General features: G+C 38.4%; 1 protein-coding gene across 11 annotated transcripts in view; it reads right to left on the minus strand.

The window, feature by feature from the left end:
* LOC103352374 (coiled-coil domain-containing protein 7) overlaps positions 1 to 26,525 on the minus strand; it is a 258,082-nt gene that overhangs the window by 143,577 nt on the left and 87,980 nt on the right. For all 11 annotated transcript variants that reach the window (XM_051833415.2, XM_051833414.2, XM_051833410.2 and 8 more), the window contains 2 exons: positions 7,769 to 7,861; positions 3,419 to 3,502 (listed from right to left, as the gene is read on the minus strand). In XM_051833415.2, coding sequence (XP_051689375.2) covers positions 3,419 to 3,502; positions 7,769 to 7,861 — 177 coding nt within the window. The remainder of the gene's footprint in view (positions 1 to 3,418; positions 3,503 to 7,768; positions 7,862 to 26,525) is intronic.

Below are 26,525 nucleotides of genomic sequence, written 5' to 3' on the forward strand. Positions count from 1 at the left end.
CTTTCCCCAAATGGTGGAGTTAGAATCATGCCAGGGGATCCCAATTCAATCCCATCAAGGTGGCATGTACCAGAGCCATCTCACTAGTCCAAGTAATCAATTTCAGTTCACAATTGATCACACTGATAGGTCTAAGAGTCAAAGGGATCACACAAACAAGATTTGTGTCTGCTAATACTAACTGATAGAATAAATAAAGGGAGAGAATGATCCAAGATGGGAAGCAGGATACACAGCAGACTCATAGAATGGCAGATGTCCTAAACAGCACTCTGGCCTCAGAATCAGCCCTTAAGTCATGTGGATCCGGCTGAAAAGCCCATGAGAGTATTTCAAGCTTGGAAAGCCAAGACACCCTGGGGGAAAAAAAAGGAAGACCTAAATGGAAGATCTCTGCGAGTGAGATCCCAGTGGAAAGAACAGGGCCAAAGAAGGAGGTACCTTTCTCTGAAGGGAGGAGAGAACCTCCACTTTGACTATGACCCTGTCGGAATAAGATCAAAGTCGGCGAACACAAAAGGCTTCCATAGCCTTGGCAACTCATGACTAGAGCCTAGGGAGATTACTGACGCCATAAACAAGAGTGTCAAATTGTTAAGTCAACAACAGGAGTCACTGTGCACTTACTCCTCATGTAGGATCTCTGTCCTTAGTGTGTTGTCCAATGTGAAGTAATGCTATAACTAGTACTCAAACAGTATGTTACACTTTGTGTTTCTGTGTGGGTGCAAACTGATGAAATCTTTACTTAATATATACTGAATTGATCTTCGGTATATAAAGATAATTGAAAATGAATCTTGATGTGAATGGGGTAGGAGAGGGAGCGGTAGATAGGAGGGGTGTGAGTGGGAGGGAAATTATGGGGGGGGGAAGCCATTGTAATCCATAAACTGTACTTTGAAAATTTATATTTACTAAATAAAAAAATTTAAAAAACATGCTGAGGTGTGAAATCAAAACAAAACAAAACAAAACAAAACAAAACAAAGACTCTGGATTAAAAAGCAAGATCCAACTGTTTGTTGATTAGAAGAAACATACCATCACAACAAAGATACATGAAGACTGAAAGTGAAAGGATGGAAAAGGGTATTCCATGCTAATGGAAAGCAAAATAAAAGCAAAATAGGCTATGCTAGTATCAGACAAAAGAGAGTTCATGACAAACATTTTTGAAAGAGACAAAGAAGGGCATTCTGTAATGATGGGATCAATTCAACAGGACGATGTAACTATAGTAGATACATATGCACATATGCTCAGAGCCCCTGGATATTTAAAACAAATGTTAATGGATCTAAAAGGAGACATAGATTACAATGTAATAGTAATGAGGGACTTCAACACACCCCACTTTCATCAATGGACAGCTCAACTAAACAAAAAATTATAAAAGAGACAACAGAGCTGATAGACATTATGGACCAAATCAACCTAATTGATATCTACAGAACATTTCATCCCACAGCTGCAGAATACACATTCTTTTCATCAGTGCATGGAATGCTCCTTAGGATAGACAATAAGCCCTTGTCCTGTCGATGAACAACTTAATACTTTATCCCTTTCAGTACTTTTGTTCTAGTAATACCATTGGTTGAACTCTTTAATTAATTATTATTTAATTAATTGTAATTAATAATTACAATTATTCTTAGGTGTTTAAATTTAACTGAAAAGTGATTCCTGTTAAATATAAGAGTAGGAATAAGAGAGGGAGGAGATGTACAGTTTGGCACATGCTCAATTGGACTTACCCCTAATGGTAGAGCTAGAAATGTGCCAGGGGATTCCAATTCAATCCCATCAAGGTGGCATGTACCAATGCCATCTCACTAGTCCAAGTGATCAGTTTCAGTTCATAAGTGATCAAAAAGATAGCATTAAGTATCAAAGGTATTACATAAATAAGACCAGTGTCTGCAAATAATAATTCATAGAATTAAAAAGGAGAGAATGATACTACATGAGAGGTAGGATACACAGCAGACTCATAGAATGGAAGATGTCCTTAACAGCACCCTGGCCTCAGAATCAGCTCTTAAGGCATTCGGATCTGGCAAAAAAGCCCATGAGAGTATTTCAGGCTTGGAAAGCCAAGACACTCTGGCAAAAAATTGACCTAGATGAAAGCTCTCTGTGAGTGAGATCCCAGCTGAAAGAATGGGCTATCAAAGAAGGAGGTATCTTTCTCTGAAGGGAGGAGAGAACTTCCACTTTGACTATGGCCTTGTCTAAATAAATTCAGAGTTTGTGAACTCAAGAGACTTCTGTAGCCTTGGCAGCTCATGACAAGAGCCTTAGGTGATTACTGACGTCATAAATAAGAGTGTCAATTGTTAAATCAACAATGGGAATCACTGTGCACTTACTCCCCATGTAGGATCTCTGTCCTTAATGTGTTGTATTATGCGAATTAACAATAAAACTACTACTCCAACAGTACTGTATACTTTGAGTGTCTGTGTGGGTGCAGTCTGTTGAAATCTTTACTTAGTATACACTAAGTTGATCTTCCGTATATAAGGATAATTAAAAATGAATCTTGATGAAGAATGGGATGGGAGAGGGAGTGGGAGATGGGATGATTTCGGGCGGGAGGGAATTTATTGGGGGAAGAGCCACTATAATTCAAAAGTTGTACTTTGGAAATTTATATTTAATAAATAAAAGTTGAAAAAAATAATCAATAGCCTTTGTATACACAAACAATGCCATGGTTGAGAATGAAGTTGTAAAAATTATAAAAATGGTAGAATCACTTCTATACCTTATTCAATTTAGTACGGGATATATTAGCAAAAGCAATTATGGAGAAGAAAAAGAGTATTGAAATTGGAATGGATGAAGTCAAAATACCCATGTTTGCAGACAACATGATGCCATACATGGAAAAACCTGAGCACTCCACTGAAAAGCTATCCAAACTTATAAACTAACCCAGTGAATTTGTAGGTTATGAAATCAACATACAAAAGTGGTAGCATTTTTATATACCAGTAATATACTAGGTGATAGAGAGATCAAGACAGAAATACCATTCAGAAAGTGAAAGACTTCTACAGTAAAAATTATAAAACATCAATGAAAGAAATCAGCAAAGACACCCAAAAAATGAAAGATATTCCTCCATAAAATAATTAACTTTAAATTTATAGGTAAGTTAATAGCATAATGTGAAAATATAACAAAAACAAAACTTGACACAATATAAGATGAAACAGAAATTCATAATACCGAAATTTTTAAGTCTAACTAAGTAATTATTGAACACCCCCCAAAATCAATAAATATTAGAACTATAAAGAAAATAATTACACAATAAACACAAATAGCTGTAGACATTCTCGTGACTTGTGGAACAAAGTCCTGCTATCTTTACTCAAAAACATATAATTTTGAAATAATTACTTACTCTCATCTATGAGGCTCTCAGCTTCAGATTCTCTCCTTGAAACCAGATACATGTCTTCAGGTGATGTTGGGTTTAAAAGAAATGCTAAACAGAAAAATAGATCTATGATGAGACTTCTGGATACACCAAATAGTCAGAATATTTTCCTCTCATTTGTGTAAAATTAAATGCTAAGGACTTTAAAGCTATGTCCCTGGTACTTTTATCAAACATCACTTAGCTGCATTTACGTGCGCTAATTTCTGGGCTCTCCATTCTGTTCCATTGATCTCAGTGCTGTTTTTGATGCCACTATCATGATGTTTTTATGCCATTATTATACTGTTGTAGCATGCTTAGAAATCAGTTACTGGGATGCCTCCAGCTTGAATTTTTGCTCAAAGATTGCTTTGGCCATACTGGGTCTTTTGTGATTGTACATAAAGTTTAGGACTGTTATTTTCTAATTCTGTAAAGAATATCATTGGCATTTTGATAGGGATTGCATTGAATCTATAGATTGCTTTAGGCAACATACACATTTTAAACATATTAATTCTTCAAATCATGAGAATGAGTATCTTTCCATTTATTGTACCCTTGGTTTCTTTCAAAAATGTCATAATTTCTACTATAGAGATCTTTCATTTCTTTGATTAAATTTAGTCATAAATATTTTATTGCTTTGTAGCTATTGTGAATGGAATTTGACTTGATTTCTCTTTCAGTGAGATCATTATTGGTTATATAAAAATGTCATTTTTTTGTATGCTGATTTTGTAACCTAGATTTTACTAAATTGGTTTATCATTGCTAACATCTTTTTGGCAGAGTATTCAGGTTTATCCATGTACATTGTCATGTCATCTACAAACATGAATATTTTGAATTCTTCCTTTCCAATATTTTTAAAAGATTTACTTACTTACTTACTTGAAAGATGGCGTTACAGAGGAAGAGAGAGAGAGAGAGATCGATCTTCTATCCACTGGTTGACTCCCAGCTTGCCACAGTGGCCAGGGCTGGGCCAAACAAAAACCAGGAGCCAAGAACTTCATCTTGGCTGACGTAGGTGACAGGGCCCAGACGTTTGCTTCATCTTCTGCTGCTTTTCTTGGATCATTATCAGAGACTGGATCAGAAGTGGAGTAGCTGGGACACGAACTAATACCCATATGGGATGCCAGTATTGCAAGCAGCTGCTACACCTGTTATTACAGTTCTGATGCCCTTATTTCTCCTAATTGTTCTTACTAAAGCACCAATACTATATTGAATAAGAGTAGTGAGTATGGACATACTTGTCTTCTTCCAGATCTGAGGAGAAATGCTTTTCACTTTTCCCATAAGGTATGATACTGTCTACTGGTGTCATATATAGGTTTTATAATTTTGAGGTATGTGTCTTCTAAACCTAATTAGTTGAGGGTTTTTAACATGAATGGATCTTAAATTTCTTCAAATATTCCACATCTATTGACATGTTCATATTGTTTCTATACATTTTGTTGGTGCAATTTATATTTTTTTATTGATTTCCAAATGTTGAACCACCCTTGCATTTCTTTTTTTTTTTTTTTTTTTTTTTTTTTTTTTTTTTTTTTTACAGGCAGAGTGGATAGTGAGAGAGAGAGAGAGAGACAGAGAGAAAGGTCTTCCTTTTTGCCGTTGGTTCACCCTCCAATGGCCACCACAGCTGGCACGCTGCGGCCAGCGCATCGCGCTGATCCAATGGCAGGAGCCAGGTGCTTCTCCTGGTCTCCCATGGGGTGCAGGGCCCAAGGACCTGGGCCATCCTCCACTGCACTCTCAGGCCATAGCAGAGAGCTGGCCTGGAAGAGGGGCAACCGGGACAGAATCCGGCGCTCCGAACCGGGACTAGAACCTGGTGTGCCGGCGCCGCAAGGTGGAGGATTAGCCTATTGAGCTGCGGCGCCGGCCAACCCTTGCATTGCTGGACCAAATCCCACTTGATCATAATGAATTTTTTAATGTAGTCTTAGATTTGGTTTGCTAATGTTTTGTTGAGAGATTTTACATCCATGTTCAGCAAGAATATTAGTACGTCATTCTCTTTTTTAAAAAGATTTATTTATTTATTTGAAAGGCAGAGTTATACAGAGAGAAAGGAGGGACAGAGAGAAAGAGATGTTCCATCTGCTGGTTCAGTCCCCAAATGGCCACAATAGCTGGGACTGGGCCAGGCCAAAGCCAAGAGGCATGAGCTTTTCTCTGGGTCTCCCATGTGGGTCCAGCAGCCCAAAGACTTGGGCCATCTACTGCTTCTTTCCAAAGTACATTTGCAGGGAGCTTGGAGCAGCTAGGATTCAAACTGGTGCCCACATGGGATGCCAGCCCTGAAGGCAGCGGTTTCACCCACTGTGTCACTTCACTAGCCCCTGTCATTTTCTTTTTGTGTTGTGTCTTTGGTTTTGGTATCAGAGTGATGCTTTCTTTATGAAGAGTTTGAAAGTATTTTAACCTTTTAACTATTTTGAAATAGTCTTAAGAGTATTACAGTTAATACAGCTTTAAATATGTTGTCGAATTAAGCTAAAAAACCATCAATTCCTGAACTTTTCTTTGATGGGAGACTTTTAACTATGGTTTCAATATTATTGCTTGCTATGGGTCTGTTTAAATTTTCTATTATCTTCTCTCATTTTAAAAAATATTTATTTATTTATTTATTTTTATTTGAAGAGCAGAGTGGAGAGGGAAAGGGAGGGGGGTGAGAGGAAGAGAGTGAGCTTCCATCCACTGGTTCACTCCTCAGATGGCCGGAATGGCTGGTTCTGTGCCAGGCTGAAGCCAAGAACCTGGAGCTTCCTCTGTGTCTCCCATGTGGGTGCAGGGGCCCAAGCATCCGTGACATCTGTTACTGCTTTCCTAGGTGCATTAGCAGGAAGCTTGGCCAGAAGCAGAGCAGCTGGTCTCCAAATGGCACTCCTATGGGATGCCAGCATTGCAGGCCGTGGCTTTGCCCACCATGCCACAAAGCTGGCCTGATTTCATCTTGGTCAGTTATTGTGTCTAGTAATTTACCCATTTATTTGAGGTTTTCCAATCTGTTGATCACAGTAGTTTCTTGTGGTCTTTTTCATTTCTGTCGTCTCCATTTTCATCTCCAATCTTAGTCATTAGAGTGTTTACCTTTTCATTTTCTTGATCCTCTGTAGTTTTCTAGTTTCATTTTTGTTTATTTCTGTTATGATTTTTATCATTTCAAGCCTTCTGTTAATTTGGGGTTTAGTCTGTTCTTGTTTTTCTAAGTCCTTATTTTCATCATTAGATTATTTTAAATCTTCCTATTTTTTAATGTAAGCACTTACTATTATAAACTTCTCTTAATACTTATTTTGCTGATTGCATAGATTTTTTCACTTGTTTCCAGTAAGTTTATTTTTAACTTCTTTTACAATCCATTGGTCATTCAATATCATGTTTCCTTCAGGTAGTCTCAGTTCTGGTTTAGAGAAAGAGAGAGAGAGAGAGAGTGTGTGTGTGTGTGTGTGTGTGAAGATGCCATTCCTCCAGGTGGGAAGCCAGGATAGGAGTACGAGGCAGGGGCATGCTTTGATCCTCTGTTTCTGCTAGTTTTAAGACTCTCCATGCGATTTGAAGATACTGTCACTTTTTCCCTAAAGCTTTTCCTCAATCTTCTGGAAGTGTGGTTCTTCCACCATTGCTCTAAAACTGGTTTTCTGGCTTTGGTGGATGCACACCCCCTCTATTCAGGCATTTTTTTTTTTTTTTTGACAGGCAGAGTGAACAGTGAGAGAGAGACAGAGAGAAAGGTTTTCCTTTTGCCGTTGGTTCACCCTCCAATGGCTGCCGCTGCAGCCGGCGCACCGTGCTGATCCGATGGCAGGAGCCAGGATCCAGGTGCTTTTCCTGGTCTCCCATGGGGTGCAGGGCCCAAGCACCTGGGCCATCCTCCACTGCACTCCCTGGCCATAGCAGAGAGCTGGCCTGGAAGAGGGGCAACCGGGACAGAATCCGGCGCCCCAACCGGGACTAGAACCCGGTGTGCCGGCGCCGCAAGGTGGAGGATTAGCCTATTGAGCCACGGCGCCGGCTATTCAGGCATCTTGACCCATTTTCTGAAGTGGGAAATTTCCATGAATTTTAGTTTTCACGAGGGTGTATGAAATTTTGTTACATAGTAGTCATTGAATATTCAAATACCAATCAAAACGTGTCAAGGCTTTCAATTTAGTTACCTAGTTATTTTAGGATATTCACATGTGTAAAAAATATGAAATTTCTATTTCTACTAAATAGATCTCAAATAAATCTTCAGGACCAAAGGAAAGAAGATCTTATAAGTTCTTAAAATAATTTAATGATATGTATAAATATTATACTTACCCTTTCGTCTATCCAATCTAATTATTCTTTTTTTTCCTTTTCGCATTTGAGCTTCTGATTCCAAAGATTTTTCCTCAGGTGTAAGATCTGTATCTGATATTTTATAAGGAGATAAACAAAGAAATAATTTGGTGTAGTAAACAGAAAAATAGGTCAAATTTGAAATTTAAGATAAGCATGCAGCAACATTGTTTCATTTTTATAAGGCTACAAGTAAATAACAACAATGGTAGATTTAACATGAAAATTGTTAGGAAGGTTTTTTTAAAGATTTTATTTATCTGAGAGTTAGAGTTACGAGGGGGGGGGGAGACAGAGAGAAAGGTCTCCCATCTGCTGGTTTATTTTCTAGATGGCCACAATGGCTGACGATGGGGACCAGGCTCAATCTAGGAGCCAGGAGCTTTCTCTGAATCTCCCACACATGTGTGGGCCGGCATCGAGGCTCACTTGGTTAATCCTCCACATGCGGCACCGGCACCCCGGGTTCTAGTCCCGGTTGGGGCGCCGGGTACTAGTCCTGGTTGCTCCTCTTCCAGTTCAGCTCTCTACTGTGGCCCGAGAGGGCAGTGAAGGATGGCTCCGGTGCTTGGGTCCCTGCACCCACATGGGAGACCAGGAGGAAGCTCCTGGCTCCTGGCTTCAGATCAGTGCAGCACCGCCCGTAGCAGCCATTAGGAGAGTGAACCAACGGTAGGAAGACCTTTCTCTCTGTCTCTCTCTCACTGTCTATAACTCTACCTGTCAATTAAAAAAAGAAACCTTACAGTTTAGAAGACAGTGGCAAGATATACTTCGAATCTCAAGAGAAAAAAATTGTCAACCAAAAATAATGTACCCTGCAAAGCTCTCATTTACAAATGAAGATGAAATAAAGACCTTCCATAACAAATAGAAATCAAAAGAATTTGTCACTTCTCCAGCCTCACAAAAGATGCTTAAGGATGTACTACACACAGAAATACAGAAATCAAGCCACTACCATGGAAGAATGTAAAGACAGAAAATCTCTCAGTAAAAGTGCAAACAAAATCCAAAGCAAATGATAGGAACATTTGCAGAAAAATGGCAGGGTCAAGTTGTTACTTATCAATAGTTAACATGAATATAAATGGCCTCAACTCTACAGTTAAAAGATACAGGCTGGCTGAATGTATTAAAAAGCAAGACCCATCTATTTGCTGTCTACAAGAAACACACTTCACCAACAAAGATACACATAGACAAAAAGTTAAAGGATGGAAAAAGATATTCCATGCTAATGAGGAAAAAAGGGCAGGTGTAGTCATCCAATTATCAGATAAAATAGACTTTAACATAAAAACTGTTAAAGACAAAGAAGGAAACTATATAGTGATTAAGGGATCAATACAATAGGAAGATGTAACAATAAATGTATATGCACCCAACTACAGGGCACCTGGCTATCTAAAAGCACTATTAACAGAACTAAAGGGAGAGATAGACTCCAGTACAATAGTAATGGTAGACTTCAACACTATACTTTCATCATTGAATATATCAACCAGACAGAAAAGCTACAAAAAAACAGAGCTAATCAACACTATTGACCAAATGGACCTAACTGATATCTGCAGAACTTTTCACCCCACTGTGGCAGAATACACATTCTTCTCATCAGTGCATGGAACTTTCTCTAGTATAGACTACATACTAAGCCATAAAGCATGTCTCAGCAAATTCAAAAAAATCAAAATCATACCATGCACGTTCTCTGATCACAATGGATTGAAGCTCAAAATAAAAAACTCAAGAATTTCAAGAACATAAGCAAATACATGGAGACTGAAAAATACACTCCTAAATGAACAGTGGGTCATAAAAGAAATCAAAAGACAAATAAAAAAATTTGGGGAAAGGAATGAAGATAATACCTCATACCAAAACTTATGGGATACAGCAAAAGCAGTGTTAAAAGAAAAGTTTATAGCAATTAGTGCCTATATCAAGAAACTGGAAAGGCACCAAATAAATAAGTTGTCAATACTTCTCAAGGACTTAGAAAAACAACAAAGCAAACCCCAAATTAGTAGGAGGAAAGAAGTAATTAAAATTAAGGAAAAGATCGATGAAATGAAGAGCTGTTTTTTGGAAAAAATAAACAAAATAGACAAGCCATAGGTCCATATGACCAAAAAAAGAGGGAGAAGACCAAAAATCAACAACAAAGTCAGAGATGAAAAAGGAAATGAAACAACAGACACCACAGAAATAAAAAGAATCACCAGGAATTACTACAAAGAACTGCATGCCAACAATTCAGGAAACCCAGAAGAAATGGATAGATTCCTAGACACATACAACCTACCTACACTGAATCATAAAGACAAGTAACAAACCCAAAACTAGTAGGAAAAAAGACATAATTCAAATTAGAGAAATCAACAAAATTGAATTAAAAAATTCCAAAAGAGCAACAGCTGTTTTTTTTTTGAAAAAATTAAAAAAAATTGACACAGCATTGGCCAAACTAACAAAAAAAGGAGAGAGAAGACCCAAATCAATAAAATTAGAGATGAAAAGGAATTGTGACAACAGATACAACAGAAATAAAAAGAATCATGAGAAATTACAACAAAGAGCTGAATGCTAACAAACTGAGAAACACAGAAAAATGGAGATTCCTGGACACATACGACCTACCTAAATTGAGCCATGAAGACATAGAAAATCTAAGCAGACCCAAAAACCAATACAGAAATTGAAACAATAATAAAGACTTCAAAACAAAAGAAGCCCAGGGCTGGATGGCTTCACTGTGGAACTCTACAAGACATTTAAAGAATAACTAACTCCAATTCTTCTCAAGCTATTCAAAACAATTGAAAGGAAGGGTGCCCTCCCAAATCTTTTCTATGAAGCCAACATCACCTTAATTCCTAAACCCAGAAAAGATACAACAGAGAAAGAGAACTACAGACCAATTTCCCTGTTAAACATAGATTAAAAAATCCTCGGGGAGCGGCAAGATGGTGGAATAGGAAGGGAGCACACTGATAGTCCGGGAGAGACAGTTTAATAAAAGTGGAGATACTGCAGGTTCAAGGAAGAGTAGGGGAAGAAACAGCAGAGGAAACTCTTCTGGAACTAGTGATTCACAGTGGACCTGCGTGGAGAGTGTGGGAGCCCACAGTTCAGGACACCAGCAGCAGACTCAACACACCATCGCTGGAACGCGAGGTGAGCCAAATCTCAATAGCCCGAGACACCGGCAGGCAAGTGGAAAGAGGAGACTAGAGGGAATGACCTCGTGGGGAAAAGTTCACCAGGCTAACTAGAAGAGAGAAAGAGAGAAAAAAAAAGTGACCAATATGGACACGAGTTTCTCTCTCTCCGCTCACCTCTCAAAGGCGAGCAAGACAAAGAGCAGGGGCCATCTTGGACATGAGTCTTAAGCAGGACGACCTCAGGTCTGCACCAGTCCTGAGCCTAGCAGAAAAACCTAACTCTGGCGGCGGGGTGTGTGTGTGTGTGTGTGTGTGTGTGTGTGAATTAACAGGAGATTAGGACCTAGTGAATGTCTGGTGCTACTGAACTGAGCCTGTGAAAAAAAGAGACGGTGGGGGAGAGAACTCCCGGAATTCACGTGAGTACTCTCCAGAGATACTACAATTCGGTAACCTTGGCAACCCAGTGGGAGACTGCAGGAGAATTTGAGCCCACACTGAGGGCAGGACAGATTCCCTGTGTGGTCCTTGGGAAAGAGCTTCTGATCTCTGGCTCCTGTGGGTATATCATTTGCCTGCTAACTACCTCCAATTCCATTCAGCTGTGCAGAATTACTTCCCTTTTGAATCAAAAAAAAAAAAAAAAAAAAGAAAGAAAGAAAGAGAGAGAGAGAGATTTACCACGCCTAACCTGAGAGTGTCACCTTTGGCACACCCTTAACCCTGAGGAACCAGAGCTCTCAGGCCACACCCATCTCAAGCCTCTAAGGCTCCATCAAAAACAGACAGTCCACTTAATCTAGAGTCATAGTATAAAAAGAAAAAACACCACAGTGAAGAAACCAAAGAATATCTCCAATATGCCAAACAACAAACGCAAAAACCAAGGTAATAAGAACAAGGAAGACACTATGATGCCCCCAAATGAAAAAGACACCCCAATTCAAGATTATGAAGATGATGAGATAGAAGAAATGCAAGAAATGGATCTCAAAAAATTGATAAGAACATTAAGAAGTTCTCAAAAACAAATTCTTGAACTACAGAAATCCTTAATGGACAAGATAGAAAATCTTTCTCGCGAAAATGAAATATTAAGGAGGAATCAAAATGAAATGAAACAACTAGTAGAACATGAAACTGTGATAGTGATGAGATATCATAATGAAATGAAGAATTCAATAGATCAAATGAAAAACACATTAGAGAGCCTTAAAAACAGAATGCATGAAGAAGAAGAGATAATAACAGACTTAGAAGACAGAGAACAGGAAAGGATACAGTCAAACCAAAGAAGAGAAGAGGAAATTAGAAATCTAAAAAATATTGTGGGGAATCTACAGGATACTATTAAAAAACCCAACATTCAGGTTCTAGGAGTTACTGAAGGCATGGAGAGGGAGAAAGGATTTGAATGCTTTTTTAGTGAGATAATAGCAGAAAATTTCCCAATACTCCACTCTCAGAAATAGATCAACTGGACAGAAGATCAACAAGGATACAGTAGATTTAAGCAACACTGTAGCCCAAATGGATCCAACAGATATCTACAGAACTTTCCATCCTACACATAAAGAATTTACATTCTTCTCAGCAGTACATGGAACCTTCTCTGGGATTGACCACATACTAGGCCATAAAGCAAGTCTCAACAAATTCAAAAGAATTATGATCATATGATGCAGCTTCTCAGACCATAGGGGAATGAAGTTGGAAATTAGCAACTCAGGAATCCCTAGAGCATATGCAAACACATGGAGATTGAACAACATGCTCCTGAATGAACAATGGGTCATAGAAGAAATCAAAAAGAGAAACAATGATTTCAAAAACTTTCTGGAAGTAAATAAGGACAACAGCACAACATACCAAAACTTATGGGATACAGCAAACGCAGTGTTAAGAGGAAAGTTTATAGCAATAGGTGCCTACATCAAGAAATTGGAAAGGCACCAAATAAATGAGCTTTCAGCGCATCTCAAGGACCTAGAAAATCTGCAGCAAACCAGACCCCAATCTAGTAGGAGAAGAGAAATAATTAAAACCAGAGAAGAAATTAACAGGATTGAATCCAAAAAAAAATTACAAAAAATCAGCCAAGCGAAGAGCTGGTTTTTTGAAAAAATAAACAAAATTGACACCCCACTGGCCCAACTAACTAAAAAAAGAAGAGACCCAAATCAATAAAATCAGAGATGAAAAAGGAAATGTAACAACAGACACCACAGAAATAAAAAGAATCATCAGAAATTACTACAAGGACTTGTATGCCAGCAAACAGGGAAACCTATCAGAAATGGATAGATTCCTGGACACATGCAACCTACCTAAATTGAACCAGGAAGACATCGAAAACCTAAACAGACCCATAACTGAGACAGAAATTGAAACAGTAATAAAGGCCCTCCCAACAAAGAAAAGCCCAGGACCAGATGAATTCACTGCTGAATTCTACCAGACATTTAAAGAAGAACTGACTCCAATTCTTCTCAAACTATTCAGAACAATCGAAAAAGATGGAATCCTCCCAAATTCATTCTATGAAGCCAGAATCACATAATTCCTAAGCCAGAAAAAGATGCAGCATTGAAAGAGAATTACAGACCAATATCCCTGATGAACATAGATGCAAAAATCCTCAATAAAATTCTCGCCAATAGAATGCAACAACACATCAGAAAGATCATCCACCCAGACCAAGTGAGATTTATCCCTGGTACGCAGGGATGGTTCAATGTTCGCAAAACAATCAATGTGATACACCACATTAACAGACTGCAGAAGAAAAACCATATGATTATCTCAATAGACGTAGAGGAAGGAACATTCCTCAATACAATCAAAGCAATCTATGAAAAACCCACACGGCCAACATCCTATTGAATGGGGAAAAGTTGGAAGCATTTCCACTGAGATCTGGTACCAGACAGGGATGCCCACTCTCACCACTGCTATTCAATATAGTTCTGGAAGTTTTAGCCAGAGCTATTAGGCAAGAAAAAGAAATTAAAGGGATACAAATTGGGAAGGAAGAAGTCAAACTATCCCTCTTTGCAGATGATATGATTCTTTACTTAGAGGATCCAAAGAACTCTACTAAGAGACTATTGGAACTCATAAAGGAGTTTGGCAAAGTAGCAGGATAAAAAAATCAATGCATAAAAATCAACAGCCTTTGTATACACAGGCAATGCCACGGCTGAGGAAGAACATCTAAGATCAATCCCATTCACAGTAGCCACAAAAACAATCAAATACCTTGGAATAAACTTAACCAAGGACGTTAAAGATCTCTACGACAAAAATTACAAAATCTTAAAGAAATTGAAGAGGATACCAAAAAATGGAAAATTTTCCATGCTCAAGGATTAGAAGAATCAATATCATCAAAATGTCCATTCTCCCAAAAGTAATTTATAGATTAAATGTGATACCAATCAAGATACCAAAGACATTCTTCTCAGATCTGGAATAAAAATGATGCTGAAATTCATATGGAGACACAGGAGAACAACAGAAACAAAGCCAGAGGCATCACAATACCAGATTTCAGGACATACTACAGGGCAGTTATAATCAAAACAGCATGGTACTGGTACAGAAATAGATGGATAGACCAATGGAACAGAATTGAAACACCAGAAATCAATCCAAACATCTACAGCCAACTTATATTTGATCAAGGATCCAAAACCAATCCCTGGATTAAGGATAGTCTATTCAATAAATGGTGTGGGGAAAACTGGATTTCCATGTGCAGAAGCATGAAGCAAGACCCCTACCTTTCACCTTACACAAAAATCCACTTAACATGGATTAAAGACTTAAATCTACGACCTGACACCTTCAAATTATTAGAGAACATTGGAGAAACCCTGCAAGATATAAGTACCAGCAAAGACTTCTTGGAAAAGACCCCAGAAGCACAGGCAGTTAAAGCCAAAATTAACATCTGGGATTGCATCAAATTGAGAAGTTTCTGTACTGCAAAAGAAACAGTCAGGAGAGTGAAGAAACAACCGACAGAATGGGAAAGAATATTTGCAAACTATGCAACATATAAAGGGTGGATAACCAGAATCTACAAAGAGATCAAGAAACTCCAGAACATCAAAACAAACAACCCACTTAAGAGATGGGCCAAGGACCTCAATAGACATTTTTCAAAAGAGGAAATCCAAATGGCCAACAGACACATGAAAAAATGTTCAAGATCACTAGCAATCAGGGAAATGCAAAGCAAAACCACAATGAGGTTTCACCTCACCCTGGTTAGAATGGCTCACATACAGAAATCTACCAACAACAGATACTGGCGAGGATGTGGGGAAAAAGGGACACTAATCCATGGCTGGATGGAATGCAAACTGGTCAAGCCACTATGGAAGTCAGTCTGTAGATTTCTCAGAAACCTGAATATAACCCTATCATACAATACAGCCATCCCACTCCTTGGAATTTATCCAAAGGAAATTAAATTGACAAACAAAAAAGCTGTCTGCACCTTAATGTTTATTGCAACTCAATTCACAATAGCTAAGACCTGGAATCAACCCAAATGCCCATCAACAGTAGACTGGATAAAGAAATTATGGGACATGTACTCTGTAGAATACTATAGAGCAGTAAAAAAAAAAAAAAAACACAATGAAATCCGGTCTTTTGCAACAAAATGGAGGAATCTGGAAAACATTATGCTGAGCAAATTAAGCCAGTCCCAAAGGGACAGATATCATATGTTCTCCCTGATTGGTGACAACTGAGCACAAAAAAGGAAACCTGTTGAAGTGAAATGGACACTACGAGAAACAGTGACTTGATCAGCCCTTGTCCTGACTGTTGCCGTACAATTTAATACTTTATTCCTTTTAGTATTTTTTTGTTCTAGTTAATATTATTGGTTGAACCCTGTAATTAACACACAATTATTCTTAGGTGTTTAAATTTAATTGAAAAGTGATCCCTGTTAAATATAAGGGTGGGAATAAGAGAGGGAGGAGATGTACAATTTGGGACATGCTCAAGCTGACTTGCCCCAAATGGTGGAGTTAGAATCATGCCAGGGGATCCCAATTCAATCCCATCAAGGTGTCATGTACCAATGCCATCTCACTAGTCCAAATGATCAATTTCAGTTCACAACTGATCACACTGATAGGTCTAAGAGTCAAAGGGATCACACAAACAAGATTTGTGTCTGCTAATACTAACTGATAGAATAAAAAAGGGAGAGAATGATCCAAGATGGGAAGCAGGATACACAGCAGACTCATAGAATGGCAGATGTCCTAAACAGCACTCTGGCCTCAGAATCATCCCTTAAGGTATTCGGATCTGGCTTTAGAGCCTATGAGAGTATTTTAGGCATGGAAAGCCAAGACACTCTGGCAAAAAAAAAAAAATGACCTAAATGAAAGATCTCTGTGTGTGAGATCCCAGAGGAAAGAATGGGCCATCAAAGGAGGAGGTACCTTTCTCTGAAGGGAGGAGAGAACGTCCACTTTGACTATGACCCTGTCTAAATAAGATCAAAGTCGGCGAACCCAAAAGGCTTCCATAGCCTTGGCAACTCATGACTAGAGCCGAGGGAGATTACTGACACCATAAACAGGAGTTTCAAATTGTTAAGTCAACAACAGGAGTCACTGTGTACTTACTTCTCATGTGGGATCTGTCCTTAATGTGTTGTCCAATGTGAAGTAATGCTATAACTAGTACTGAAACAGTATTTTACACTTTATGTTCTGTGTGGGTGCAAACTGATGAAATCTTTACTTAATATATACTAAATCAATCTTCTGTATATAAAGATAATTGAAAATGAATCTTGATGTGAATGGAATGGGAGAGGGAGCAGTAGATGGGAGGGGTGCGAGTGGGAGGGAAATTATTGGGGGGGAGCCATTGTAATCCATAAACTGTACTTTGGAAATTTATATTTATTAAATAAAAGTTTTTAAAAAAAGAATCTTATACAACAAAAACAAAGCCAGAGGCATCACAATACCAGATTTCAAGACATACTATAAGGCAGTTATAATCCAAACAGCTTTGTAATGCTACAAAAACAGATGGATAGACCAATGGAACAGAGCAAAACATGACAAATCAGTCCAAACATCTACAACCAATTTACATTTAACCAAGGAGCTAAAACCAATTACTCGAGCAAGGACAATCTCTTCCACAAATGGTGCTGGGAAAACTGGATTTCCACATGCAGAAGACCCCTACCTTACACCTTCCACAAAAATCCACTTAACATGGATTAAAGATCTAAATCTATGACCTGACACCATCAAATTATTAGAGAACATTGGGGAAACCCTGCAAGACACTGGTATAGGCAAAAATTCTTGGAAAAGACCCCAGAGCACAAGCAGTCAAAGCCAAAATTAACAAGTGAGATTCCATCAAATTGAGAAGTTTCTGTATTTCTAAAGAAACACTCAGGAAAGTGAAGAGGCAACCGACATAATGGAGTACTTTTTGCAAAGTATTTAACTGATAAAGGATTAGTAACCAGAATATACAAACAGATCAAGAAACTAAACAGCAACGAAACAAACAACCCAGTTAAGAAATTTGCAAAGGACTTGCACAGGCATTTTTAGAAAAAGGAAATCCAAATGGCCAACAGACACCTGAAAGAATGTTCAGGATCACTAGCTGTCAGGGAAATGCAAATCAAAACTACACCTCACACTGATTATAATGGCTCTCATACAGAAATCACAGACAACAGATGCTGGCAAGGATGTGGGGGGAATGGTACCCTAATACACTATTGGTGGGAATGTAAACTGGTAAAGCCAAAACAGAAGACAATATGGAGATAATTCAGAAATCTGAATAGAGACCTACATATGACCCAGCCATCCCACTCCTGGGAATTTACCAAGAGGAAATGAAATCAGTAAATAAAGTGCACCTCCATGTTTATTATAGCTCAATTCACAATAGCTAAGACATGGAATCAACCTAAATGCTCTTCAACTGAAGATTGCATAAAGAACTTATGGGATATGTACACCACAGAACACTACACAGCTTTTTAAAAAAAGAAATCCAATCATTTGCAAGAAACCAGATGAATCTGGAAACACCATATTAGTGAAATAAGCCAGTCCCAAAGGGACAAATACCATATGTTCTCCCTGATCTGTGAGAACTAGTAGAGCACCTAAAGAAAATCTGTAAAAGTGAAATAGACACTTTGAGAAGAAATGACTTGAACAGCCCTTGTCTCAACTGTCAAGGAATAGTTTTTTTTCCTTTTTCACACTACTTGTTGAACTCTTTACTTAACATAGAGTCAATCACATGTGTATAAAGTTAATTGAGAATGGATCTCAGTAAAATCAGGAGTGAGGATAAGAGGGAAGAGGAAGTTTGTAACTGTAAAGCTATATAGTTCTGCATACATTCCTACAAACTTCTAAGGGTACAGTTTGAAAACTTGTCATGGGATTACAAATCCTATTATGATTGGTGGCAAAAATGCCATCTTAATGGTTAAAGTGATCATATTAAGTATTAAAGTGAATATATAGATAGGAATAAGTCTTAAATTGATCATAAAATTGGATCAAGTGTCTGATAATAATAATGATAATAGAATTAAAGTAGAGAATGTTCCAACATTGGAAGCAGCCCACACAGCATCCTCAGAATAAGCCCTAAGGCTTCCTGGTCTGGCTGAAAAGCCAGGGCATTGTGGTGAATTCTGCATGAAGGACCTCTGTGAGTGAGATCTCAGTGGAAAGAAGTGGCCATCAAAGGACAACGTACATTTCTCTAAAGGGAAGAAGAATTTCCACTTTGCTTATGGCCTTGTCTAAATACTGATTGAGTTTGTGGACTCAAAAGTCTTCCATAGCCTAGGCAGCTCATGTGAAGTGCATCAGGTGGTACTGATGTCCTACATAAGAGTGAATTGTTAAATTATCAACAATAGCCACTGTTCACTAACTCCCCATGCACAACCTCTGTCCTCAATGAGTAGTATTATGAGAGTTAATTGTAAAATAGTTCTCAAAAAAAGTAAAGAAAAATTCAATATATTATGTAATATTCACAGAATAAAGTACATGCCCATATATACATAGAATATCATCTCAGTAAATAGGAAGAGATGCAAAATTTAAATTATTCATTAATAAAATACACTCACAGAACTAGAAATGGAAGGGAACTTCATCAACCTAGTAAACTCACCTACACAACCCACTTTATTAACAGCATGAATAATGGTGAACATTCCCATTAAGGGTTAGAAAGGAAGACAAGATTCTGTTCTCATCACTTCTATTTAGCATTACATTGGAGCTTCTATCTTGGGAAATTGGGCAAGATTAATAAAATGTATTCATACTGGGAAAGCAAAAGAAATAATTTAGATTTACAGATATTATATATAGAAAATTGTAAGAAAAACATGTAACAATGAGAGAGAGAGAGAGAGAAGGAAGGAAGACATGGGGAGAGAGGGATGCAGGAAGGGAAATATCATTATATTTTTTAGTTTGTGACTATGAGCTATATGACACTGTTCCCTTAGCATCATCATCACATTAACATGAGTATTTGGAAAAATTGTAATAGTCCTATTAGGAGAAATGAACTTAGAAAAGTTCAGATCACAAGATCAATATTCATAAATGAATTTTATTTCTATACATCAGCTTTGAACAATCTCAAAATGAAATTTAAAAATTTACATTATCAAATGAATACTTAAGAATTAAACAAAACAGTAAGTTTTATATACAAAAACCCAGAAATTATCATTGAAACAATCTAAGAAGATATAATGAATGAAAAGATACCCTACATGTTGTTACACTTAACATTGTTAAAGTAGTAATACATTCTCACTGATCGACAGGTTCAACATAAGCTCAATCAAAATCTCAGGTATCTTTTTTGCAGAAATTTATAAAGTGATACTAAATTCATTGGAAACTTAAGGGACCCAGAATACCCAAAACAATTTTAATAAGAAAAGATAATTGGGCAGAACTTACACTTCACAACTTAAAAGCTTAATAAAAATACAATATTCAAGATAATGTAGTACTGTCATAAGCACAGGCACATAAGTAAATGAAACTAAATTGAGAGTTCAAATATAAATCTATTTATAGGCAATGTTTTTTTTTTCATTTTATTTGTATGGTACATACACACAGAGAATGTGTTCAGATATAAAACCTTAAATTCATGGTCAACAGATTTTCTTTTTTTCATTTTATTTGAAAGGCAGAGAGAAAGACAGGTAGGCAAATCTTTTTTTTTTTTGGACAGAGTTAGACAGTGAGAGAGAGAGAGAAAGGTCTTCCCTCTGCTGGTTCATCCCCCAGATGGCTGCTACAGCCAGAGCTACGCCAATCTGAAGCCAGGAGCCAGGTGCTTCCTCCTGGTCTCCCCTGCGGGTACAGGGGCCCAAGGGCTCAGGCCATCCTCCACTGCCTTCTGGGGCCAAGCAGAGCTGGACTGGAAGAGCAGCTGCCAGGACTAGAACCCAGCACCCATATGGGATGCTGGCGCCACAGGTGGAGGATTAACCAAGTGAGCCATGGTGCTGGCCCCCAGGTAGGCAAATCTTTAACCCACTGGTTAATCCACTGGTTAATCTACCTCCAAGTGCCTGAAACAGCTAGGGCTCGGTCAGGCAAAAGCCAAGATCCAGGGATTCCATCTGAGTCTCACACAGGGATGACAGGAACCCAAGTACTTGAGCCAGCATTGGATGCCTTAAGGAATGGACCTTAGCAGGAAGCTGCATCTGAAGCAGACCCAGTTGGGACTCAAAACAGACATTCTAGCCGGCGCCGTGGCTCAATAGGCTAATCCTCCACCTTGCGGCGCCGGCACACCGGGTTCTAGTCCCGGTCGGGGCGCCGGATTCTGTCCCGGTTGCCCCTCTTCCAGGCCAGCTCTCTGCTATGGCCAGGGAGTGCAGTGGAGGATGGCCCAGGTGCTTGGGCCCTGCACCCCATGGGAGACCAGGAAAAGCACCTGGATCCTGGCTCCTGCCATCGGATCAGCGCGGTGCGCCGGCTGCAGCGGCGGCCATTGGAGGGTGAACCAACGGCAAAGGAAGACCTTTCTCTCTGTCTCTCTCTCACTGTCCACTCTGCCTGTCAAAAATAAAAAAAAAAAAAAAAACAAAAAAAAAAAACAGACATTCTGATATGAGACACCTTAACTGTTGTGCCAAGTCCTTCCCCTATGGTCCGCTACTTTTCTACAAGGACACTAAGAAAATTAAAGGGGTAGAGGAAAGTCTTTTCAGAGGTGATGCCAGGTACTGATCAGGCACACATAAAAGAATGAAGCTGGAACCCCAACTTCACACCAGATACAAATTGAATTGAAAACATAATTATTGAGTTAGAACCATGACACTTACAAGAAAATATAAGAGTACTGTTGTATGGCTTTGGTTTAGGCAATGGTTTCTTGGATACAGCACCAAAAGTACAAATAGTAGGTAATATACTTCATAAAATGGACTTCATAAAAAATGACTTTTTTCATTCCAAGGGGCTTTTTTCCTTATCTAGGGGCTTAATCACTTGCATGTCTGCACCAGGTGGGGCTACTGACCAGATAACCAATACAGCGCCTTTCAGTGCCTTACACTTCTTATTGAATGGTAAATAAGGTTTTTTTTTTTCTTTTTGACAGGCAGAGTTCTACAGTGGTTCACCTCCCCTCCCCCAAATGGCTGCAACGGCCAGTGCACTGCACTGATCCGAAGCCAGGAGCCAGGTGCTTCCTCCTGGTCTCCCATGCGGGTGCAGGGCCCAAGCACTTGGGTCATCCTCCACTGCCTTCCCAGGCCACTGCAGAGAGCTGGACTGGAAGAGGAGCAACCAGGACTAGAATCTGGTGCTCCAACCGGGACTAGAACCTGGGGTGCTGGCACCGCAGGCAGAGGATTAGCCTAGTGAGGGGCAGCACTGGCTGCAAATGAGTTCTGACATGGAGTATCTTGAGATAGAGCTTCCAGAACCTATGTGTCCAAGAAAGCCAAGCAGGAGCCACACAGCATCACTTCCACCTACTATTTATGGAAATTACTACAACCTATCCAGACGAACAGGAATGTATACAGGCTGCTCTGCCTAACTGAGGAGAGCATCAGATTATTTTCAGCTGCTGTCACGAACATGCTCATGAGCATAAACACAGGTAAGAAAACGAAAGGAAATCACAATGTATGGATATAATGAGCTCCAATAAATGAAAACTTAAAAAGGGAGCCAAGAAGAAATTCTGCATCGGAAAGTCACAAAGCGAAATTTTAAAATTCACTAGAACAATCAAGCAGCGTATTTGAGCAGACATAAGAAAGAATCTGTGAACCTGAATATAGGACAATTGAAGTTATCAACTCAAGAGAAGAGGGATAGAAAAATATTTGAGGAAGAAATGGATAAAAACCTTCAGAATTTGATGTAAGTTATGTAACTACATCCAAGACTAAATCAGCACCAAGTAAGATAAAATCAAAAAGATCTCAGTGTGGACTGAGACAACCTATATCCAACTATGAAGAGGCAAGGGAAAATCAACTTAATGTCAGAATCCTAACCTGTCATGAACAAGGGTCCTTAATAAGAATAGCAGCCAGTTTTGCAACACGAACAATGGAGACCACAGGCAGTAGATGACATACTAAAAGTACCAAATGGAAAAAAAAAGTCAACCGAGAATCTTACAGGCATCAAAGTTATCCTTCAAAAAATAAGCAAGGGATTAAGATTTTCCCAGATAAACACAAGCTGAGGGATTCAACACCTCTAGCACTATATTACAAATAATGCAAAAATAAATCCTTCAGGGTCAAATTAAAGAAAACTGAACAGTAATTCAAAGTCATGTAAACAAAGAAAAGCTCTTCATTAAAGCTTAGTGTATGGTCAAATATAAAAGCCAGTGTTATTGTATTTTTTGTAACTTCATTGTTTACTGTATGATTTAAAATAAAAATGATTTTTTGACATTTTATACCTGAATATACAATAAAGATGTGATTTGTGATGGCAACATAAAATGGGTACAGGAAATGGAGCAGTATAGTATCAGAGTTTCTCAAGGCTGGATATTACACTGTGATCAATCCAAACTTCTACGGATCTAGAGTGTTAACCGTAATCCCTACTTAAACCACAAAGAATAAATGTAAAAAATTCACACAAAAGGGGAGCAGCCATTTAGCTTAGTGATTAAGATGCCCAAATCTCCTATCAGGATGCCTGTGTTTGATTCCTGGCTCTGATCCTGAATCCAGTTTCTTGCAAATACAGACTCTGGGAGGTCGTGGTGATGGGTCCAGTGACTGGGCTCCTGACACCCATGTGGGAAGACCTGGCTGTGTTCCTGGTTCACAGCTCTGGCTCAGGCGCAGCACTAGCCATTACAGGCATTTTTTGAGTGAATAAATAGATAGGATCTCTCACTCTCTCTCCCCTTCCTCTCTAATTAATTAGTTCAACAAATACATGGAAATGAGAAGAGCACTGAAAAATAGTTCACCTTTAAAAACTAAGTAGTCACGGGGCCAGTGCTGTGGTGCAGCAGGTTAAAGCCCTGGCCTGAAGCCTGGGCATCCCATATGGGCACCGGTTCTAGTCCCGGCTGCTCCTCTTCTGATCCAGCTCTCTGCTGTGGCCTGGGAAAGCAGTAGAAGATGGCCGAAGTGCTTGGGCCCCTGCACCCGCGTGGGAAATCCGGAGGAAGCTCCTGGCTCCTGGTTTCAGATCGGTGCAGCTCCGGCCATTGCAGTCATCTGGGGAGTGAACCAGTAGATGGAACACCTCTCTCTCTCTACCTCTCTCTGTAACTCTATCTTTCAAATAAATAAATAAATCTTAAAAAAAAAAAAAAACCTTAAGTACTCACAATTAAGAGTAAAGAAAGAAATGAGTGAAAAATTGTTTAAAACATACTAAAACAAATATTTAAAAATCACCAAAGTAAATATCTTAATGCTGATTGTTTAAAATATAAATGGATTAAACCTTCCTTTCAAAAGATAGAAATTGGAAGACTTTGTAGAGGCACATACACACGATCCAATTATATTCTGTATATGAGACTCTATATGTACAGACATGAGAAGGTTGAAAGCGTATCCATAAAAAATGACGTTCTATACAAAAGTAGCCAAAGGATATCTGAGATGACTATACCAACAAACAAAAGAGGTCTCAAGTAAAAAAAAAAAAAAAAAAAAAAACTTTTTCAAGAGATAAGAACTGCTAACAAAGAATGTATACTTACAAAGGATCAATTCATCAAGCATATTTGATAATTATAAAAACATAAAAACAAACAAAAGAATCCCACAATGCCTGGAGGCTACCACTGACAGAACTGAAGATTGAAACAGACATCTCTGCCATGCTTGGACTCATGAACAGCCTCCTTCCAATAATACATACTACAGACAGGAAAGTAGTAATAAATATAGGACTTCAGCAAAATATACACTTTTTCTAGTGTATAAAGAACATTCTCCAGGACACACCATGTATTAGGACACAAAATAGTCAATACATTTTATGAGATTTAAATGAATACAAGTTATTTTTTATCTGAATGGAATTAAAGCAAAATCAATCTAAGAAGAATTTTAAAAGTTACAATACATTATTTTAAACATCAAATCAGAATATGGAAAACTGAAAAATATCTTAAGGCAAATGACAAAAAAAAACTACAAAACATTTCTAAAACTTGTAGGATGCAGTGAAAGCAATAAGAAAAATATGTACATAAAGAGTAAAAAAAAGACAAAAGCTCTCAAATCAACAACATAATATTATGACTTATGGAACTAGAAAAATAAAAACAATTCAAACCCAAGTAAACAAAAGGGAGGAAAAAGTAAATATTACATCATACATAAAAGGAAATCAACAAAGAGAAAAATCAATGAAGTAAAGAGTTTGTCTTTCAAGAATACTGACAAATATTTAGTAATCCAGTAAAGAAATGGAAAAAGGGCTTGAACAGGCATTTTTCAAGAGAGGAAATTCAAATGGCCAAAAGACATGTGAAAAAATGCTCAGGATCATTAGCCAACAAGGAAATGCAAATCAAAACCACAATGAGGTTTCACCTCATCCCTGTTAGAATGCTCTCATACAGAAATCAACAAACAACAAGGGGCCGGCACCATGGCTCACTTGGCTAATCCTCCACCTCCAGCGCCAGCATCCCATATGGGTGCTGGGTTCTAGTCCTGCTTGCTCCTCTTCCAGTCCAGCTCTCTGCTATGGCCCGGGAAGGCAGTGGAGGATGGCCCAAGTGCTTGGGCCCCTGTACCTGCATAGAAGACCAGGAAGAGGCTCCTGGCCCCTGGCTTTGGATCAGTGCGGCAATTTGGGGAGTGAACCAGCAGAAGGAAGACAGTTCTCTCTCTGTCTACAACTCTACCTGTAAAAAAAAAAAAAAAAATGCTGGCGAGGATGTGGGGAGAAAGTTTCCCTAATCCACTGATGGTGGGAATGAAAGACTGGACAAGGTACTGTGGAAGATAGTATGGAGATACCTCAGAAATCTGAATATAGATCTACTATATGATCCAGCCATCACACTCTTAGGAAATTTACCCAAATGAAAAGAAATCAGCATACGAAAGAGTTATCTGTATCCCCATGTTTATTGGAGCTCAATTCACAATAGCTAAGATGTAGAATCAACCCAAAAGTCCTTCAGCTAAAAACTGGATAAAGAAATTATGGTATATGTACAGAATGGCTACAATTCAGCAGTAAAAAAAAAAATGCAATCCTGTTGTTTACAACAAAATGGATACAACTAGAAACTATTATACTTAGTGAAATAAGCCAGTCCCCAAAAGACAAATACCATATGTTCTCCCTGATCTGTGGTAACTAATAGATTTCCTAAAAGGGAATCTATAGGAGTGAAACTGACACTTTGATATGCAATGATTTTTAAAAGCCATTGGCTCCACTGTTGAGGAAGTTATTTTTCTTCATACTAGTTGTTGAACTCTTTATTTAGAGTATAGTTAGTCTTATGTGTATGAGGTTAACTGAAAATAGATCTTTGTGAAAATAATAATAATAATGGGAATAGGAGAGGGAAGAATAGTAATAATAATGGGAGTAGGAGGAAGAAGGATGGGAGTGTGGGCGGGAGGGAAGGTAGGGTAGAAAGTATCATGACTTTCCTGAGTATGTATATGTGAAATTTGTATACCTTAAACAAAATTTTAGAGAAAGTTAGCATAATAATTCACATTACTAAAACAAAGAGAAAAACTTTACATTATCATCACAAATGATACAGAAAATGCATTTTTACAAAATCTTATACCTTTTCAAAGACCAAAAAAAATATCAGAAAATTATAAATGGAAGAGAATTTCCATAATATGATAAAAGGACACTTATGAAAATGCACATCTCAAATGGTACTCCCATTGGTGGGAATGTAAACTAGTAAAATAATATGGGAGACAGTATGGAGATTCCTCAGAAATCTGACAACCGATCTACCACATGACCTAGCCATCCTACTCTTGG

This window comes from Oryctolagus cuniculus, chromosome 13 (genome assembly GCF_964237555.1).
Source record: "Oryctolagus cuniculus chromosome 13, mOryCun1.1, whole genome shotgun sequence".
NCBI lineage: Eukaryota > Metazoa > Chordata > Mammalia > Lagomorpha > Leporidae > Oryctolagus > Oryctolagus cuniculus.